The sequence below is a fragment of the Podarcis vaucheri genome, assembly GCF_965113315.1.
Source record: "Podarcis vaucheri genome assembly, chromosome: Z".
Taxonomy (NCBI): Eukaryota; Metazoa; Chordata; class Lepidosauria; order Squamata; family Lacertidae; genus Podarcis; species Podarcis vaucheri.
The window spans coordinates 18,727,471-18,747,052 of NC_138758.1; the positions used below are offsets into that span (position 1 = coordinate 18,727,471).

At 45.6% G+C, this 19,582-nt stretch overlaps 1 protein-coding gene across 8 annotated transcripts in view; it reads left to right on the top strand.

The window, feature by feature from the left end:
- The window catches only part of DRP2 (dystrophin related protein 2), a 58,105-nt gene that overhangs the window by 25,618 nt on the left and 12,905 nt on the right, over positions 1 to 19,582 (top strand). For all 8 annotated transcript variants that reach the window (XM_082208343.1, XM_082208342.1, XM_082208345.1 and 5 more), the window contains 13 exons: positions 602 to 758; positions 2,020 to 2,140; positions 3,340 to 3,608; positions 4,324 to 4,470; positions 5,413 to 5,491; positions 7,498 to 7,558; positions 8,903 to 8,964; positions 10,225 to 10,299; positions 11,367 to 11,568; positions 12,723 to 12,808; positions 14,978 to 15,135; positions 16,492 to 16,658; positions 17,542 to 17,653. In XM_082208343.1, the coding sequence (XP_082064469.1) occupies positions 602 to 758; positions 2,020 to 2,140; positions 3,340 to 3,608; positions 4,324 to 4,470; positions 5,413 to 5,491; positions 7,498 to 7,558; positions 8,903 to 8,964; positions 10,225 to 10,299; positions 11,367 to 11,568; positions 12,723 to 12,808; positions 14,978 to 15,135; positions 16,492 to 16,658; positions 17,542 to 17,653 (1,696 nt within the window). The remainder of the gene's footprint in view (positions 1 to 601; positions 759 to 2,019; positions 2,141 to 3,339; positions 3,609 to 4,323; positions 4,471 to 5,412; positions 5,492 to 7,497; positions 7,559 to 8,902; positions 8,965 to 10,224; positions 10,300 to 11,366; positions 11,569 to 12,722; positions 12,809 to 14,977; positions 15,136 to 16,491; positions 16,659 to 17,541; positions 17,654 to 19,582) is intronic.

A 19,582-nucleotide genomic window follows, 5' to 3' on the forward strand; every position in this document is an offset into this window, starting at 1 on the left:
AAGTTGAAATCTCCATGGGTGAGGATAGACAGTGCAAGAATGGGAAACCGTTGGGGCTCTGGTCTGGACCCTGCAAATCAACTTTGGCAAGCAGATGGGGCACCCTACCTGTCAATCACACAGTGTCGCTTTGATGTCATACAACTGGCAGACAGGTTGTCCTGCCCACCTGTCAAAAATCTGTTGGACGCTTAGGAACCGCTGTGCAAGGGGTGTTGCTAGCCCTATGCTTGGTGCTTGCAAAAGGCAGGTTTTTTTCTCCATATCCCACATTAGCTGAAGGGGAGAGGAAGGAAGAAGCCTGCATTTTGCAAGCATTGGCTGTGTGAGGGAGAATTATCTCTCACAGCCAATGCGGGGCGAGGGGAGAAGAGGGAGGTCAGAAAGCCATTTTTCTCAAGCCATAGCCATAGTGATGTCCGTTGACATCACTTGTGACATCAGCCAATGGACAAGGGAAGGATTTAATTCTGAGTATCCAAAACACATACTTCCGAGATGGTTTCATTTGTCACCCTCTCAGCATTCTGCTTCAAATACTTCGCTTCCCATCTCTGTGGTCTCATTCTTCTTTGCCTGCTTCCCACCTTCATTTCCTCAGGGCTCGCTTGGAAGCCTTCTCAGACCACAGCAGCAAGCTGCAGATTCCCTTGCAGGAGATCATAGACTGGCTCGGCCAAAAAGATGAGGAGCTCTCCGCCCAGCTGCCACTCCGTGGGGACGTCCTCTTGGTTCAGCAGGAGAAGGAGAGGCATGCGGTAAGTGTCCCAGAGGGCATAAGGTAAAGGTAAAGGGACCCCTGACCATTAGGTCCAGTCGTGGCCGACTCTGGGTTTGCAGCGCTCATCTCGCTTTGTAGGCCGAGGGAGCCGGCGTACAGCTTCCGGGTCATGTGGCCAGCATGACTAAGCCGCTTCTGGCGAACCAGAGCAGCGCACGGAAACACTGTTTACCCTCCCGCCGGAGCGGTCCCTATTTATCTACTTGCACTTTGACGTGCTTTCGAACTGCTAGGTTGGCAGGAGCCGCAGAGGGCATAGCATGGCATTAAAGGGGGGGTGAGAATAAAGCTACTAATGGTTATTAGGCACAATGTCTGCGAACTACCTCTACCAGGATAAGAGGGCATAATATGCCTCTGAAGTGGGCGTCCCATGAGCATCTGTTGGGCTGCAGGACTAGATGGGCCTTTGGTCTGATCCAGTGGGACTCTTAATATGCTGCTGGGCTACAGCCCATCATCCCAGACACCTGGTAGCCATGCTGGCTGGGGCGGCTGCAGTGAGGGCCCTATACCTTAACAGGCCCTCAAGTCGCCTTCTGCAAATTAAACCGACCTGCAAAAAAATCACCCTCCAGAACCAGGGGCACACCATGGAAAAGACCCTCTTTCCATGCACCATCTACCTAATTTTATTTGAAGGAGTGCTCTATATTGAAAGGCTGTCTCCTCCAAGTCTAATTAAAAGATAGATAACCCCAAGAAGTGAGAGCAGGGGGCTTCAATTGCAAGGGCCTTGCCTGATATGGTGAGGTGCACTTTAGTTCTCTTTTATAATATTCCTCTCTAAATATGCATCTGTACATGTAAATTATAGTATGTAAATCCATTTTGTCCTCTCTTTTTGGCAATGGTGAAGCAGACACCTTATCTGTGGCAGAGCTTTGGAAACATAAGCTCCCCTGTCCTACGCCATGTGTCAGCTGAGTGTGCTGCAAGGTTAGCAACACTGGGCATTTGCCAGGGCCCCCGAGACCAGCGGAGGAGGCCTCCCTCTCTGAACTATGCTACCATTGCCACCTTGCACAGAGTACCAAAAAAAAAACCAAGGCAGCCTAAGAGAATTGTTAGTTCACCCCACTTTGAACTCCCACCTCTTTCAGGCTGAGGGAAGCCCACTGAGGGTGACATTCCTGAGGGTACCCTAAATCCTGGTTCTGGAAGAGGGTGGTGTTATGTGCCCGGGAAACAACATTGCAGCTCACTTAATCTTTCCTGCTTCTCTCTCCTTGGCACAGGCATTTATGGAAGAGGTGAAGTCCCGGGGCCCCTACATTTACTCTGTCCTGGAGTCTGCTCAGGCCTTCCTCACTCAACATCCATTTGAAGAAGTGGAGGACTCCAATTCTGACAGCAAAGGTTTACGGTCCTACATAACTTTAGCTGTCTCCCCTCAGTCCGCTTACGCTGCACCTTCAAACAGACCCTTCTCGTTCTGCTGGGCCAAAGCCAAAAGGCAATGCTAGCTCACTGGCACATGGCTTTTAGGCTTCCAGGCTGACCGGCTGACCTTCTTTGTCACCATGGAGAGATCCCATAATCCTTCCCTGTCCTGAATTTTCCATGAGCGCATTTGGAGGATAATATACTCCTGACCTCCAGAAGGATACAATAGAAGTTAATCTCATTCCTAGATGGGTGTCTTGAAGGCTGCAGGAAGGACAGATTCCCTTTTAAAATGGTGGTGATGAGCTACATAGGATGGACAGGGACATCTGAAAGCAGTTAAGGAAGTCAGGTGCTCAGAATTGGAGCGGGGGGGGTGTACCAGACTGGAGTCGATGTTACTACAGTGGTACCTCGGGTTAAGTACTTAATTTGTTCTGGATGTCCGTTCTTAACCTGAAACTGTTCTTAACCTGAGGCGCCACTTTAGCTAATGGGGCCTCCTGCTCTCATCCTGAAGCAAAGTTCTTTACCTGAGGTACTATTTCTGGGTTAGCGGAGTCTGTAACCTGAAGCGTATGTAACCTGAGGTACCACTGTATTAGTATTGCTATTGGTATTACAATTCATTACCTGCTGTTCACCCCAGGTTCCAGGGTGGGCTACGATAATTAAAATGCAATGTTAAAAACAGTTTAAAACAGCATAAAATTACAGAAGCAAGCTGGGTCCTAAAAATATACATCTCAAGTATCAAAAACCGGGTTAAAGAGGTGTGTTGTTGTGGAATCGCTCATGCCTGCAAGTGTTTTATTTCCCAGTATGCAGGACCACTGGTCCTGATAGGTAGGGATAGTGGGAGTTGTAGTCCAAAAAACAGCTGGAGACCCACATTTGGGAAACACTGGGTGTAGGTAAGAGGCACAGGGAACTTTAGGCAGGCCCCCAGCCCACCCTTTCACAATTTATAATTTATTCATAAAAGTATTTATATACCACCCTCTCACAAAACACCAGGGTGATGTTGTGCTAATAACATTTAACTGCAATACAAAGTGCCTATACCTGTTTGCCTTTCTGCTTCTACCCTTCTCTGAGTTCCTCAGGGCTGCCACCCTCATGCTTGACGTCCAGGTCATTTGCCCTCAGTCTTCTTCCTGCTCTGTTTCTAGATGTTTCCCCAAGACACCGGATCCAGAACATCAGTCGTTTTGTGTGGAAACAGGCCACTGTGGCTAGTGAGCTGTGGGAGAAGCTCACTGCCCGCTGCGTCGACCAGCACCGCCACATTGAGCGGACCTTGGAGCAACTGCTGGAGATCAAGGGCACCATGGAGGAGCTCAGCACAACCCTCAACCAAGCTGAAAGTGTGAGGGAGACATGGGAGCCCATTGGAGATCTCTTCATCGACTCTTTGCCAGAACACATCCAGGCCACCAAGGTATGACCTGGAGGCACTGGTGGAGGAATGGGGGTGGGTGGGGGAGCACACCGCCCTGGCACCGTCAGGGAGGGGGGTACCATTGTGGCCGCCCCCCAGACACGCGCTGTGCATCTCCCCACTGCGCCGGGCGCCACGCCCCCAGGATGCACACCACGTCCCCGTGGGCGGCATGCCACGCCCCCGGGACGCGCTCCAGCTACACCCCTGCCTGCTCTCCTCCCCCGGTGCCGGAGCATGCAGCTTCGCCGCTGCCTGGAGGGAGGGAGTGGGCAGACACTGAGGTTGCCAAAAACAATCAAGGAATTTTGTGGCACTTTAAGACCATAACTAATTTATTTGTGGCATAAGATTTTGTGGGTTAAAGTCCACTTTATCAGTTCCATGAAGTGCAGTCCTTCAGCAAGGCCCTTGAACTGTGGTTCCCAACATCTGACAACCAGTGAGCTGTTGGGCACTTAAAAAGTGCTCCACAAGGGACTTGTGAGTGGAACAACCTTCCTAGCTATCTTAAGAGGTCTGTGATTGCTTTCTTCCACCACTTCCAACATGAGTTGGGTCATCATGTGTTGTTGAGAGCATTAAAACCCATTTGTAAACAATCGAAGATCATTGGTTGCTGGCTTTCTTCTTCTTTGTCTTCTTCTTCTTCTCTCTCTCCTTCTTTCTGACTCTTTCCAACTTCTTTTTCCTTTGGGATGGGATGGATCTCCAGTTGTTCAAAGAGGAGCTGTCCCCCATGAAAGATGCAGTGAAGCTTGTGAATGACCTTGCACATCAGTTGGCTATCTCCGATGTGCATCTGTCCATGGAGAACTCTCGTGCCCTGGAACAGATCAACACACGTTGGAAACAGCTGCAGGTGAGGGAGGGGACACAAGAACCTTGTAGAGTTGGAAGGGGCCCTGAGGGTCATCCAGTCTAATCCCCTGCAATGCAGGAATCATACATGACAGAAGGCCATCCAGCCTCTGCTTAAGAATGTCCAAAGGAAAGTCCATCACTTCTTATGGGAGTCTGTTCCTCTGTTGAACAGCTCTTACTGTAAGAAAGATACCCCTGATGTTTAGTCAGAATCTCCTTTCATTTAATTTGAATCCATTGGTTCGGATTCTACCCTCTGGAGAAAACAAAACTTGTTCCATCCTTCATGTGTCATCCTTTGAGACAGTGGTTTTCAACCAGTGTGCTGTGGCACCCTAGGGTGCCTTGAATGATGGTCAGGGATACTGTGGACAACACTGGCCTCTTTCCCTCCCTCCTCTGATGCCTTCCTGCATCTCTGCCTCCCCAAGGCTTACACAGCTGTTTATTGCAGCAGCCCTGGCTATAAGTTCTGCAGGTGAATGGCTTGTCTCCATCATTTGTAAACTGTGTAGCCTAGAACTGTATGCAGTACTCCATGTGCAGTACTCTGATCAAGGTAGAATAGAATGGGACTATTACTTCCCTTGCTCAGGGCACTATATTTTTGTTGATGAAGCCTAGAATAGCATTAGCATTTTTTTGCTGTTGCATCATGCTCTTGACTCAGGATTAGCTTTATGCTCTACTAAAAACCCTGGGTCATTTCCACATGCAGCAGTGGCAATCCATGTCCCCTATTTTATATTTGTGTAGAACTTTATACTTGCTTGCCTGGGTGGAGGGTAGTGTTTGTGTAGAAACCTCATGACGTTTGTGTGGATGGAATATAGCCTACTCTGTAAAGATAGGAGGCACATCTGGGTTCTGTGCTGGACAGGCTGAAATGCTACATGTTCCCCCCTCCCAATTTTCTTTAATATTTCCAACCTCTGCATAGGTCTCCATTAATGACCGGCTGAAGCACCTTCAGGACGCCCACCGAGACTTTGGGCCAGGATCACAGCACTTCCTTTCAAGTACGTAGACAAAGTCTACAGCTGAAGGCATTGTCACTTTGGAGGGGAAGAGATGTTCTCCCTTCTCTTTAGCATGTTTCACATGTGCAGCTGAATGAGATGATAGAATCTTGAGGAGGTAGAATATATATAGTGCCATTTCAGGCTGCAACTGCAGGGTGCCATTTCTGTAACAGTTTTTATTATTATTATTATTATTATTCATAAAAGTAAACCTATACAACAAAAACAGGACAACTTGGTACAAATTTGTGGTCAACGGCCACGTGTACACAGTTGGTAATTAGGCATTAATAAAGGACAATAGAATTATGAGAACATGTGGTCAGGATACCATTACTACTACTACTACTACTACTACTACTACTACTACTACTACTATTCATCTTTAATGCTAATTGATGTCTTTTGCCACCCAAGCATTCTTGCCATTTCTGCATTTCAAGGGCTCTGCTCACAAAGGTTGTCCTTGAGGTGGTCCTACCACAGATCCTTGAGCTGGGTTTGGATATTGCCCCAAGACTGACTCATTGCTAGGCTTGTGCTACTACATGTGTTTCATAGCCTGGGTGAATACTGAAACTTGATGTCATGTGATGTGTATGCTGCCTGTTCACTTGCTCTGAGACTGCTAAGCTTGTTAAACAATTCTCACCCCCTAAATGATTTTAAAATGTGCTTGGTTTATTTTCAAAACTTGAAGTGGGCCCAGATTTTCTTTTCTTAAAGAAACAACAACAACTTGCCTGTGGACTTCCTTTATGACTGTTGTAGCTGTCATTTCTAGTTATCATTCCCACAGTCCTGAATAAAGCTTTCCTTAGCTTTGACAAAGGGACTAAAATAATCTGATGTGGGGACAACATTTTATGCTTGATACAGTTATTATAATTAATTAATTGCTTTAAAATATTTACCGTTGGCCAGCCTTGAGGATAACAATTTTTAATGTTTAAACGGTCTCTCCAGTAGTAAAAACAAAAACAGACAAAAAAAACCCTAGCTCATCAGGGGAAAATGTTTAGCCCCCACTTCCTGATGTGCTAGTTTTCTTCTGGCAATGATATATTTGCTTATTTTGAATGGGAAAGTGGAATGGAATGGACCATCTGGAGAGAAAGCACAACTAATCAGCTGGAATGTCCTCATGCTGAAGATGATGTTGTCAGCATATAAGCTGGTCTCCGACCGTAATAAATTATCTGTCTATCTATGTTGTCAGCACCACTCAGTCCACTGTTTCCCATTGTTTGTTGCCCATAATTAAAAGCTATTCTGCCTGTGATATATGTGATGCATTCATTTCCTTTGCAATAGCTGCACCATCTATTGCTTTCTCAAACTTATGGCCAATGGTCAAGGATGATGGGAGTTGGAGTCCAGCAACATCATCAGGGCCACATATTTCCCTGTCCCTGTTCTAGTGACCCTGGGAAAGGAGCTGAACCCTGAAGAACGACGACACACACTAACAATATTTTAGTAAGGTATTTGCCCAGACAGGCAAAAATGGGAACCAAAAGAAGGGATATTGGGTTGTATCCTTTGCAAATCCTAGTAAAAGTAGATCCGTTGCAATTAATGAACATGATTAACTTAGATCCATTCATTTCAATGGGTCTACAGTGGTACCTCGGGTTACATACGCTTCAGGTTACAGACTCCGCTAACCCAGAAATAGTGCTTCAGGTTAAGAACTTTGCTTCAGGAGGAGAACAGAAATCATGCTCCGGCGGTGCGGCAGCATAAGGAGGCCCCATTAGCTAAAGTGGTGCTTCAGGTTAAGAACAGTTTCAGGTTAAGAAAGGACCTCCAGAATGAATTAAGTACTTAACCCGAGGTACCACTGTATTCTGAGTAAAACTTTGTTGCATAACTGTGTTTTTCCAGGTATGAGGATTAGAAAATAGAAGTAGGTGCAGGTAAATAATTGGGGCATTCAAATCACATGCAAAATGCTTTTCAGCCTTTTCTGTCTATCTCCTCTTTCTATTTTTTTCTTGCAGCCTCAGTCCAAGTCCCCTGGGAACGAGCAATTTCTCCCAATAAGGTCCCATACTACATCAAGTGAGTGTGCAACAGCATCTGAATGAGTTTCTGGTCTTGTCCTATCCCTTGTGACTGAGCGCAGTATTCAGTTTTTCTTGCCACATATTCAGGCATCTTACACACAACCTACCCCCACATTGCAGTCAATAAGATTTGTAAGTTCTCTGTGGGTCCCCAAGACATCCACGTGTTTGAACCGCCATATGTCTTTATTTCATGATTGGCATTGCTCTGATTAGCACATCAGCATAAACAATTATTTATTCGTACCTGCATCCTCTGGGATTTTCCAGGGCATTCCTTCTCCCAATCCCAAATCACACAAGGTGTCTACAGTTTTGTTTTAAATATTATTTTTATTAAAGATTTCTTAGTTTACAAGAAATACGTACATTGTCTGTTTTTTCAATATGTGTCTGCTACTGATCAGTTCATTTGTTGTGAGACATTACTGTTGCATGCAGTGTTAGGTTTGGAAGATAAGGGGGGGAGGTGGCATGGGGGGGGCAATGCTTCTATTTTTCTACTTAGTGCATGTGTGGGGTTTTGTTTCAGCGTCATTTGTGCGGGGTCTCTTTCTATATACTATTTCCCATACTATTTGGTACCATTGGTCCATGACAAAATGTCTACAGTCATACCGGTACACAACTCTTGAAAAAATATATATTTATATGTGGAACACACATGTAAACACACACGGCCTAGGACCATCGTACTTATGGGACCACCTCTCCTGGTATGCCCCACGGAGAGCCTCAAGGTCCATAAATAGCAACACCCTAGAGGTCCCGGGCCCTAAGGAAGTTATATTGGCTTCAACCAGAGCCAGGGCCTTTTCAACTCTGGCTCCGACCTGGTGCAACGCTCTGCCTCATGAGACCAGGGCCCTGCGGGATCTGATTTCTTTCCGCAGGGCCTGTGAGACAGAATTGTTCCGCCTGGCCTTTGGCTTGGAAGCAACTGGATTCCCTCCCCCTCTTTTCTTTCCCCTTTTTCCTTCTGTGATGGACCTCCTATTTGAGGACTTCCCTGGCTTTTTTCTGGCCCATGTAGGACCAGTCTGGATAGTTGGCCTTGGTGAAATTTTGACGTTTTCATACCCAAAAAGTTTTTGATTTGAGTTTCTACTGAAATGAGGCTGCATTTTAATGTTGTATAATCTTGTTTTAAGTTGTATTTTATTAAGTTGTAATCTTGTTTTAAGTTGTATTTTAATCAATTGTTTTTATACTTGGTGTTGGCTGCCCTGAGCCCAGTCTTGGCTGGGGAGGGCGGGGTAATAATAATAATAATAATAATAATAATAATAATAAGTAACTTCCTGTTACTGAATTCCTCTCAACCTCTTTATCTTTTCAGCCACCAGGCTCAGACAACATGCTGGGACCATCCCAAGATGACTGAGTTATACCAGACACTGGGTAAGAAGGACTTTAAAGTCTGCAAGGTCTGCATCACAACTATTGTTATGGACTACTAGACAATCTGCCAGTGGGAGGAGGGGGAGAAGCTTCTGCACTGGATGTGATGTCTTTCTCGGAGTGCTTCCTATTATCTGAGCGTTCATCCAGATTTATTTGCAGGGAGATCAGATAATGTTGGCTATTTATTCTGATTTGCGTGGCGAGTTCCCGCCCCCCAGTGGAAATAATGACACATGACACAATTATTAAGCTTAATGGGCTAAATAAGGCCACAGGTGATGAGCAGTATTGGCTTTATTGGTTACAGGTGATGAGCGGTATTGGCTTAGGCATTGGTCCTAAGCGACTATATCCCACTTCAGCCCGTCCACCTGAAGTCCGGGAAGGGTTAACCATCAGTAGGGGGAGTCCTGCTGATGCACATCAACTAGGAACTCCCCCGGAGTCGCCAATAGGTGCCTTAGGCCCTCCCCAAGCTTCGGACAGGGCCACAAACAGCTGGCAGGCGGCAGGCCACACCCCCAGAGCCAGCCAATTGGCTGGCCAGGAGGTGACGCAGCCGGGAATCCCCCCAATCGCGCGGGGGCTGGGTTCCAGCTGCCGCGCATGTGGTGGGGCCGTGAAGCCCGCAGCTCCACCTCCTCCGAAGGGCGGAAGTGGCATTGCTTGGACAGTGGAGTTAGTTGACATTGTGCCGGAGCAAGTGTCATCCACCCACTTTCCAATGCATTTCCCTCTTCAATTTCCTTATTGTAAAAAGTCAGGTCTTTTGGAGAGTTTATTTGTGCATGTTATTTGTGCATAACATGAATTTGCCCCTGTGTGGTTAAATGCCACTCAATAATAGCAACAGGCTGGAAGCACCCTCATTTTGGGATAAAGTGAAGGACAGGGTGATGTTTCTCGGTCCAATTTTGTAACAAGAACTGCAAGAGTTGTGGTGTGGTGGTCAGAGTGTAGGACTAAGACCTGGATGACCAGAGTTCAACTCCCTGCTCAGCTATGAAACTCATTGGGTGACCTTGAGCCAGTCACAGTCTCTCAGCCTTACCTACAAGGTAGTTATGAGGATAAAATGTGGAGGAAGAGAACTATGTATGTCACCTGCAGCTGATGGGAGTTGTGGTTCAAAGCACTTGCTGTGCATGAAGTTGGCAAAGCAAGAATGACAAGGAAATAGTGCCAACCTTAGTGGAGGACACCAAGTTGGCAAAGGGCAGCCTGTGGTTTCATTTTTCTTTCTGTCCTTATCTACAGCTGACCTGAACAACATCAAGTTTTCTGCGTATCGCACAGCCATGAAACTGCGCCGTGTACAGAAGGCCTTGCGATGTAAGCCCCAGAATTCCCTCCTGTTCTTCCTCTTGTACCAGCCGTGTTGCCTAATTAGGGACAATTTTCACATTCTGTAAACTGGAGCTACGATATGCATGAAGGAGCAACGCACAAACATGCAGTATTTGTTGTCCCACTTATTTCTGTGTCTTCTCATATTTTTATTGCCAGGACCTCTAATGCTAGAATGAAAAGCAGTGGCAATAAAGGACATCCTTGTCTAGTACCATTTTTCATATTGTACCTCTCACTTAGGTTACCATATATTATTATATTTGCCCATTGTTCTATATATATGGCTTTTAGCCCTTTGGTGAAGGCAGTCCCAAACTCCATAACTTCTATAACTCTCATCAAGAAACATTGTCAAATGCTTTTTCTGCGTCAAGGAACATTAAAGTTGTTTCTTTTTCATTTTTCTTCTCTAAGCGTTCAGTTATATTCAATATATGCCTAGTGTAATTTCTTAGCTGCCTCGATGGCAGGAAACCTGTTTGATCTTCATGTATGAAATTTCTTAGAATTGCTCTCATTCCTTTTGTCATTATACTAGCTGCATATATCTTGTAATCATTGTTTAATAAGGAAATCGGCCTATAGATTTTAAGCTGGAGTACATCCTGCTCTTTTTTTTAGAGATTAGTGTAATATATGCATTTTTCCATGATGTTGGTATTTGCTTTCTTGGGAGGATTCCATTCATTAAATCTTTCAGTGGGGATGTTAACACATCTCGAAATATTTTATAGTAGGAAGCCGGAAGGTCCCCGCCCCCCGCCTTAAAAATATAAGGCAGTACAGAAATGAAATTAACAACAACAACTGTCAATTGCAAAGGGTGCCTTTTTTTTTATTAGTTGGTAGCATGGGTGAAGCCATTTTGCTGTGCCTTGAGTTGTTTTCAAACTCAAAGACTTTGTATCTTTTTAATTGTAGCCCTCATTATCTTTGTCACTGGGGGGGGGGTTCTTTCTTGCTTCCTGTGACAAATCTATAACAGGTTTGTTTTTTGTTTTTTCATCTCCCACTTCCATTTCTGACCACCTTTTCTCTGGGCGCCACAGTGGACTTGGTGACGCTACCAACAGCCTTGGAGGTCTTCAGCGAACATGAGCTGCAGCCCAGCGACCACGTGATGGATGTGGTGGAGGTGATCCACTGCCTGACTGCCCTTTACGAGCGGCTCGAGGAGGAAAGAGGCATCCTGGTGAACGTCCCCCTCTGCGTCGACATGACCTTGAACTGGCTGCTCAATGTTTTCGATAGGTACCCATAAAGGCATCCATACCAATAAGAGATGCCTCAGCAGACTAGTAATGTTTTAATGTGATTGTTTTATTGTGTATTTTAATGATAGAGGCTTGTGTTTTAATGCTTGCGTAAACTAGTTTTTATACTTTGTAAACTGCTTAGAAACTGGTTTCGGGGTATAAAAATTCATTAGGAAGGTGCAGAATGTGGCAGTGTGAAAATGGGCTTCACCAGTGGGTCCTCCCCATTTGTGGAATGCTGTCATGCCAAGCACCATGACTATCTGTTTTTAGGCATCTGAAGATTGTTATCCTCCCCGGCCTTTGACTTTAATCTCCTGCTTTTCTCTTTTAGTGCAGGGTTTCCCAAACGGGGGTGTCTAGCTGTTTTTGGACTACAGTTCCCATCATGCCTGACCACTGGTCCTGCTAGTTAGGGATGATGGGAGTTGTAGTCCAAAAACAGCTGGAGATACAGGTTTGGGAAATCCTGTCTTCGTGGGATGGGGTTGTTCTTTTATACAATTTATTGTGGGCATTTTCAATTGTTCTATGCCTCTTGTTTTCCTACTTAAATGTTTGTTTTCATAAGTTGCTTTGAGTTCACCTTTCTGAAAAAAGCAACACAATGATGATTACGATAGGAAATCCACAAGCAGTGCATTGTAGAGATGGTTGTTCTGCGTTCCAAGCACCTGATAAAAGCAGGCAGACTGCCTCTAAATATGAAGTTTCATAAAGTCTGTGTCTTCAGGGGCAAAGGTGGATTGGATTGGTTGGTCTCTCCACTGAGGCTTCTGTCAGTGGAGACTGGCCTGTGGTCTGGATGGCTATGATGTGGCATTGCAAGGAAAAGCCTGCTTTTTATAGGTTGGGTTTGCCAAGCAAGACACAGACCACCAGCCATGCCCTGTTGCCTGCAAGGTGCTATGCACGCACCCTGCTTTTGCAATCACAGGCTGGAAATGCATGTTTTTTATTGAGTTCCTAGTGGGCCATCATGCCTTTGCAGACCTGTTCTGGGAGGCCTGGTTCTGCCAGCACTGTTTGGTGCAAACCACTACAGAGTCTCCTCTGCTGTGCAGAAATTGGGCACTTGTAAACCAAACCAAAAAAGGGGGTTTCCAGGTTTCCCCCCACCCCACTCACCCTGCGCCTTTTGTCTTCCAGTGGACGCAGCGGGAAGATGCGGGCTCTCTCCTTCAAGACAGGCATAGCATGTCTGTGTGGCACGGAGGTGAAGGAAAAATTTCAATGTGAGTCATCCGGGGGAGATGGTTGATGAAACCAGAGTGTGGGAGGCTTTCAGGTTTGGAAAGGTGGAGAGAGGCAAGTGCAGGAGGAGTCACAGCTGCATCACAACTCACCTGCCTGCATCCCTTCCAGTATTGCACAGATGGAAATATGGCAGGAAGCCTTTTATATTGCTCACAAAGCTCCTGTTTCCTGCAGCGGAGGAGAGAGCATTCTTTCATGGGTTCCTCATCCCACTTGCATGAATAGGCCTGCACACAAATCAGTCCTGCACATGCCATCCTGCATGACAGAAAAACACCCTCTCAGTTCCAGTCCTGCCTTGCTCCAAGGCACAGGGCTTCCACAGTGCTCCACTGAGTTTTAAAGCAGACCAGCTATTTCCCTCCTGCCTATCACAGTGCTGACAGGTGAGGAATGTCCAGAGAGATGAATTAGCTTTTCATTGTCTAAAGTACACTTGCAAATTAGGAAAAGGCAGGAGCATCAGTCCTATGTCTCTCAGCCACTCCTAGCTGTGCAGTTGCTGCGACAGAGAGGACCTGCCCCTGACCTCAGCTTATGTACCTCCCCCACCCAAGCGGCACACAAGCAGCTGGAGACTCTGCCTGCGTGTAAGCTTCTGCGCCTCCCACTTCAGTCCTCTTCTGGTCCTGGGAGACAGCGGAGCAGGAGAGCTAGGAGCAGGACGAGGAGATGTGGAAGCCCTTGACTCTACACCAGCCTGACCTATCTCTCCCTCCTCCTGCACCTGTTCTCCCCTCTCCAATCCTGCAGCTCCTCCTGCCTCTGACTCTCGTCTCCTGGCTGTTACAGGCTCCCCCAGATCACTGATCCCTTCTTCCAAGCCAGCATCCAACCCCCCACCCCTTTTCCTGGTGCCCACTCATCAAAATCAAGCCATGACTCCTCAGCTTCCAGCCATTCCCTGAATCTGCCCCTGCAGGGCGGAAGGCAATTGGCAACATGCAAAGGTTCTGTGGCATACTAGTTTACAGGGGCTGCCCATCCCGTTTTGCCACCTGAGGCAAAACAGGAAGTGCCACCTTGCCCGGCCCTACTGCTCCCACTGCTGCTGCCATACTTGTTGCCATTGGCGCCACCTCTCTGCCTGCCCTGCTGCCTTTGCCACAGGTGCAGGAGCAAAGCTGCCATCAGTGCCATTTTTGGGCAATATATTGCCTGATTTGGGCGAGATATTGCCAAAATTATGCAATATCTTGCTTTCGTGCAAGATCTTGTGCGATTTCGGGTGCGATTTCAGTTTGCCTCAGTTTGCCTAATGGCAAAGCCAGCTTGGGGGGGTTGGTTTGAAAAGGTTACTCGCAGACAGAAAGTTTTGCAAACCACTGCCTTAGGGCATATCTTTACTACAGGTATAGTTGTAGAAATGCAATTTTGTTGGCATTTTAATGTGAAACTAACTAACACACACTTCTCAAACCAATATGCAAACCAAAACAAAGCTGTCCTTCAGAATTTGCACTTCCCTGAATTTTGTGGTACATTTCTCCAACCAAACAATCTGGATGAAAAGAAGAATGTATTGGGGGAAATGGTGAATAAAATGCAAAATATTAGTGAAAATATATGTACAAAGATGCATTACAATGGAGAATGTGTGTGTGTGTGTGTGTGTGTGTGTGTGTGTGCGCGCACCAAAACTGTGAGCAAAAATATGTTTATTAAGAGAAATCTGCACTAAATTGCTGATGAATTTTCATGAGGGGTTTTTTGGGGGGCGGCGGCAGGAAACAACCCTGCAAATTGTTTTATAAAAAGGAGAAACTGAGAGAAATCGAAACTGACAGATTCCTCCATCCTTAATTGCAGATTATTGTAATCATCATGACTTCTCTCAAAGGATCCTGGTAATTGTAGTACCCTTAACAAACTGCAGCTCCTATGATTCTTTGGGGGATGCCTTGACTGTTTAAAGTGGTATGATACTGCTTTAAATTTATAGCGCAGATGGGCCATGGTTAAGAGTGATACCTTCTCTCTTTCAAAGCTTGACTTTCACCACTGATGCTTGTCTTTCCCCATGTTTTCATAGCTCTGGGAAAAGCTGCAGTTTGAGTCTCTCTCCTTTCTTTCTCTCTCTGTCTCGTCCTCCCTCCCTCATCCCACCCTTTGTGGGGGCCCCATGCTCTTCCCCCCGCACCTTTCAGATCTCTTCAGCCAGGTGGCCAATGCCAGCGGACTCTGCGACCAGCGGCACCTTGGCATCCTTCTTCACGAGGCCATCCAGGTCCCACGGCAGCTCGGGGAGGTGGCAGCCTTTGGAGGGAGCAACGTGGAGCCCAGCGTTCGCAGCTGCTTCCGATTTGTACGTGACACAGGTGGTGCTTTATCCACATTGACGCTACGAGAAGAGATTCCTTTTGCCACAAGAGTTGTTGAGGGAGCCAGTGGGTCATGTTTCTTGGGTGTCTCTCAGTGGCTTGGGAGTGGCTTTTCTGTGGTTCCTTCCCTCACAGCTGCAAGTCACATTTCAAGGCCTGTTGCCACATGGGTGGGCCCAGTTGCTCAGCTCTCCCCCCCCCCAAAAAAAGAGACCCCAACAGTCAGCCAAAACGAATGGACAAGTGGGGGGGAGGAGGCCTCATGGTTCCACCCACCTTGCACTAGGCCTTTCACGTTCCAGCAACGGTGCAGAGTTGAAGGCATGTGTAACTTGCTCATTATGTTTCTACCATGAAAAGTACCTTAGTCTTTTAATAAGAAGCTACTCAACTGCCTTTGTCACCTCTTGACAGTCTTATCCCTTTGTTTTAGGTTTGTCAAATTTATGAATCACTTCCCACAACCAAAAAGTCCTGAAGAAATTTAAGACATGCATAAAATGCAGTAATCAAAACACATAAGCTTATAGAAAGCATAGTCGGAGTAAAGACACCCAGTCTTTGGTGCTGCCCAAACACCCAGAAAAAAACACCCAAACTTCTTTTTCTGGCACCAAAACAATGGCAGAGTTGGTGCCAAGCAAGATTCCCTAGGGAAGAGGATTCCATAGACAGAAAGCTACTACAGGAAAGACTGTCTTCAGATGAAAGTCCACTTAGCATCAAGTATTGTGATGTGACTTAGGCTTAGGACCACCTTTCTTCATAGGTCTTTAAGATCTTCAGTAGAGAGTTTTCAATGGGACACTCTGCAATCTGTGGTGAAGTGAGTGGATATCAGGAAGATGTCCTTCTTGGTTGGTAGTACCCCGATTGTGGAATGTTCTCGCCAGCAAGGTTCTCATGGTGCCTACAATGTTATCTTTTTGCCACTAGTCAAAGGTGTTTTGCTTTTTTGTTTTGAACCAAGCTTTTCCCCTTACGTTTTGATTCTGGTTGTTTCAATGCTGCTTTGAGATCTGCCGCCTTCTTAGTTTTTACATTTTATTGGTATTGGAAACGTTGATTGCTTTGCTGTGTAATACTTCTTAAACAGAAAGTACACTGGGAATCGGAAGGGTGATATAAAAAAAAAGTCTTTAAAGATCACAGTGTAGAATTTCAAGGAATTTTTATGCACTATATCGTTTTAAGCAAATTAAATGATTTGTAGGAGCAGGGAAGTCAGCAAGATCAGTGCCCTTTTGAAAGGGAAAGAGGATATATGTGCCAAATGTGCAGCCCTGCAATCCATTCATATGACTAGCAATCAGCACCTGCCTCACTTCTCTTCCTCTTAGGGTAATGGGAAACCAGCAATTGAGGCTATCCAGTTCCTGGAATGGGCTAACCTGGAGCCACAGTCAATGGTGTGGCTGGCAGTCCTGCATCGAGTGACTATAGCTGAGCAAGTTAAACACCAGACCAAGTGCTCTGTCTGCCGACAATGCCCTATCAAAGGATTCAGGTACGGGGTGTGCTACAGTATACAGCTTCCCATATGCACTGTGATAACAGGGTCTGGATTAGTTGGGCCAGTGGTCTGATCCAGCAGAGTTCTTCGTCTAGGCGCATGACATTTGATGTCCACAGGTCCATTCCCTCTGTACATAGAGGTACTATCTAGCTATTATAAGTAATAGCTGCTGATAGATCTTTTCCTCCATAGCTCATCATATGTTCCTATATTCAAATGCTATCCTACAGCAAAAACATCCTTGCACATTGAAACACTTCTTTCTATGTACTTATTTTCTATGTTGAAGCCTTAAAAAAAAGTGGAGGTGGGCATTAAGAAGAACTTCGGGAGCTGCCTTATTATTTTGTATTATTATTTATTTATTCAATCTAGATACCACCCTTTGTCAAAAGATCCCAGGGCAGTGCATAACATTTAGAGCACATTTTATGGAGCACAAAAATAAAAACATAATAAAAAGCATAATCATAAAATAATCATAATAGCAACCCTGCTCTCCCCAAAACACGGCTTTAACAGGCCATAGATTATTAAATGGCCAAAGAGGAATGTTTTGCCTAGCACCTAAAGACATGTAATGATGGCGCCAAGTGAGCCTCTCTGAGTCAGACCATTCATCCATCTAGCTCAGAACTGTTTACTCTGATTGGCAGGTGCTCTCCAGAGTTTGAGTCATGGGGGCATTCCCAGTCCTACCTGGGATTGAATCTGGGAACTGAAGTGTGCAAGGCAAATGGTCTACCCCAGATCAATGGTCCTCTCCAAACATACAAACCCTACTTGCATCCTGACATGGGTGGAGTCTAGGAGATGCTTTATTATTTTGATGCTGCTGGTTTTATGACCCATCCCTGATTGCTCTTTGTTCCAGGTACCGAAGCCTGAAGCAATTCAATGTGGACATCTGCCAGACTTGCTTCTTGACTGGGAGAGCCAGCAAAGGCAACAAGCTGCATTATCCCATTATGGAATACTACACAATGGTAATGTAGGCAAGAAGTTGTCTGGAGAAAACTGTTTGGGGGACACTGGTATTTGACCAACAACAATGTTCATGTTTGACCAATAAGCTGTCATGGAGCAAGCTGTGCACCCATTACTTAGGCCTAGGCCAAGGGTGGGGAACTTCTGGGCCTCCAGATGTTGAACTCTAGTTCCCATCAGCTCCAGCCAGCATGGCCAGTTGTCAGGGATGATGGGAATTGTAGTCCAGCAACACTTGGGGTAGGGCATACGTTCCCCAGCTTGGCTGCATAACAAGTTACCAGCATTACAAAAGCCTATCCTATTTTTTAAAAGGTATGGGAAGAAAATACACTTTTCAATAGAATAAAAATAGGCTATCATACCACACAATCATACCATACCATACAATCTAAACCAAATCCCTTATGAATACACAGTGGAAGTGAGGAACAGGTTTAAGGATTTAGATTTGCTGGACAGAGTGCCTGAAGAACTATGGATGGAGGCTCGCAACATTATACAGGAGGCAGCAACTAAAACCATCCCAATGAAAAAGAAATGCAAGAAAGCAAAGTGGCTGTCCAACGAGGCCTTACAAATAGCGGAGGAGAGAAGGCAAGCAAAATGCGAGGGAGATAGTGAAAGATACAGGAAATTGAATGCAGATTTCCAAAGAACAGCAAGGAGAGACAAGAAGGCCTTCTTAAACGAGCAATGCAAAGAAATAGAGGAAAGCAACAGAATGGGAAGAACCAGAGATCTGTTCAAGAAAATCGGAAATATGAAAGGAACATTTTGTACAAAGATTACCATAATAAAGGACAAAAGTGGTAAAGATCTAACTGAAGCAGAAGACATCAAGAAGAGGTGGCAAGAATACACAGAGGAATTATACCAGAAAGATATGGATGTCTCATACACCCCAGGTAGTGTGGTTGCTGACCTTGAGCCAGACATCCTGGAGAGTGAAGTCAAATGGGCCTTAGAAAGCACTGCAAATAACAAGGCCAGTGGAAGTGATGGTATTCCAGCTGAACTGTTTAAAATTTTAAAAGATGATGCTGTTAAGGTGCTACACTCAATATGCCAGCAAGTTTGGAAAACTCAGCAGTGGCCAGAGGATTGGAGAAGATCAGTCTACATTCCAATCCCAAAGAAAGGCAGTGCCAAAGAATGCTCCAACTACCGCACAATTTCACTCATTTCACATGCTAGCAAGGTTATGCTTAAAATTCTACAAGGAAAGCTCAAGCAGTATGTGGACCGAGAACTCCCAGAAGTGCAAGCTGGATTTAGAAGAGGCAGAGGAACCAGAGACCAAATTGCAAACATGCGCTGGATTATGGAGAAAGCCAGAGAGTTCCAGAAAGACATCTACTTCTGCTTCATTGACTATGCAAAAGCCTTTGACTGTGTTGACCACAGCAAACTATGGCAAGTTCTTAAAGAAATGGGAGTGCCTGATCACCTCATCTGTCTCCTGCGAAATCTCTATGTGGGACAAGAAGCTACAGTTAGAACTGGATATGGAACAACTGATTGGTTCCAAATTGGGAAAGGAGTACGGCAAGGCTGTATATTGTCTCCCTGCTTATTTAACTTATATGCAGAATTCATCATGCGAAAGGCTGGGCTGGATGAATCCCAAGCCGGAATTAAGATTGCCGGAAGAAATATCAACAACCTCAGATATGCAGATGACACAACCTTGATGGCAGAAAGTGAAGAGGAATTAAAGAACCTTTTAATGAGGGTGAAAGAGGAGAGCGCAAAATATGGTCTGAAGCTCAACATCAAAAAAACGAAGATCATGGCCACTGGGCCCATCAACTCCTGGCAAATAGATGGGGAAGAAATGGAGGCAGTGAGAGATTTTACTTTCTTGGGCTCCATGATCAGTGCAGATGGTGACAGCAGTCACGAAATTAAAAGACGCCTGCTCCTTG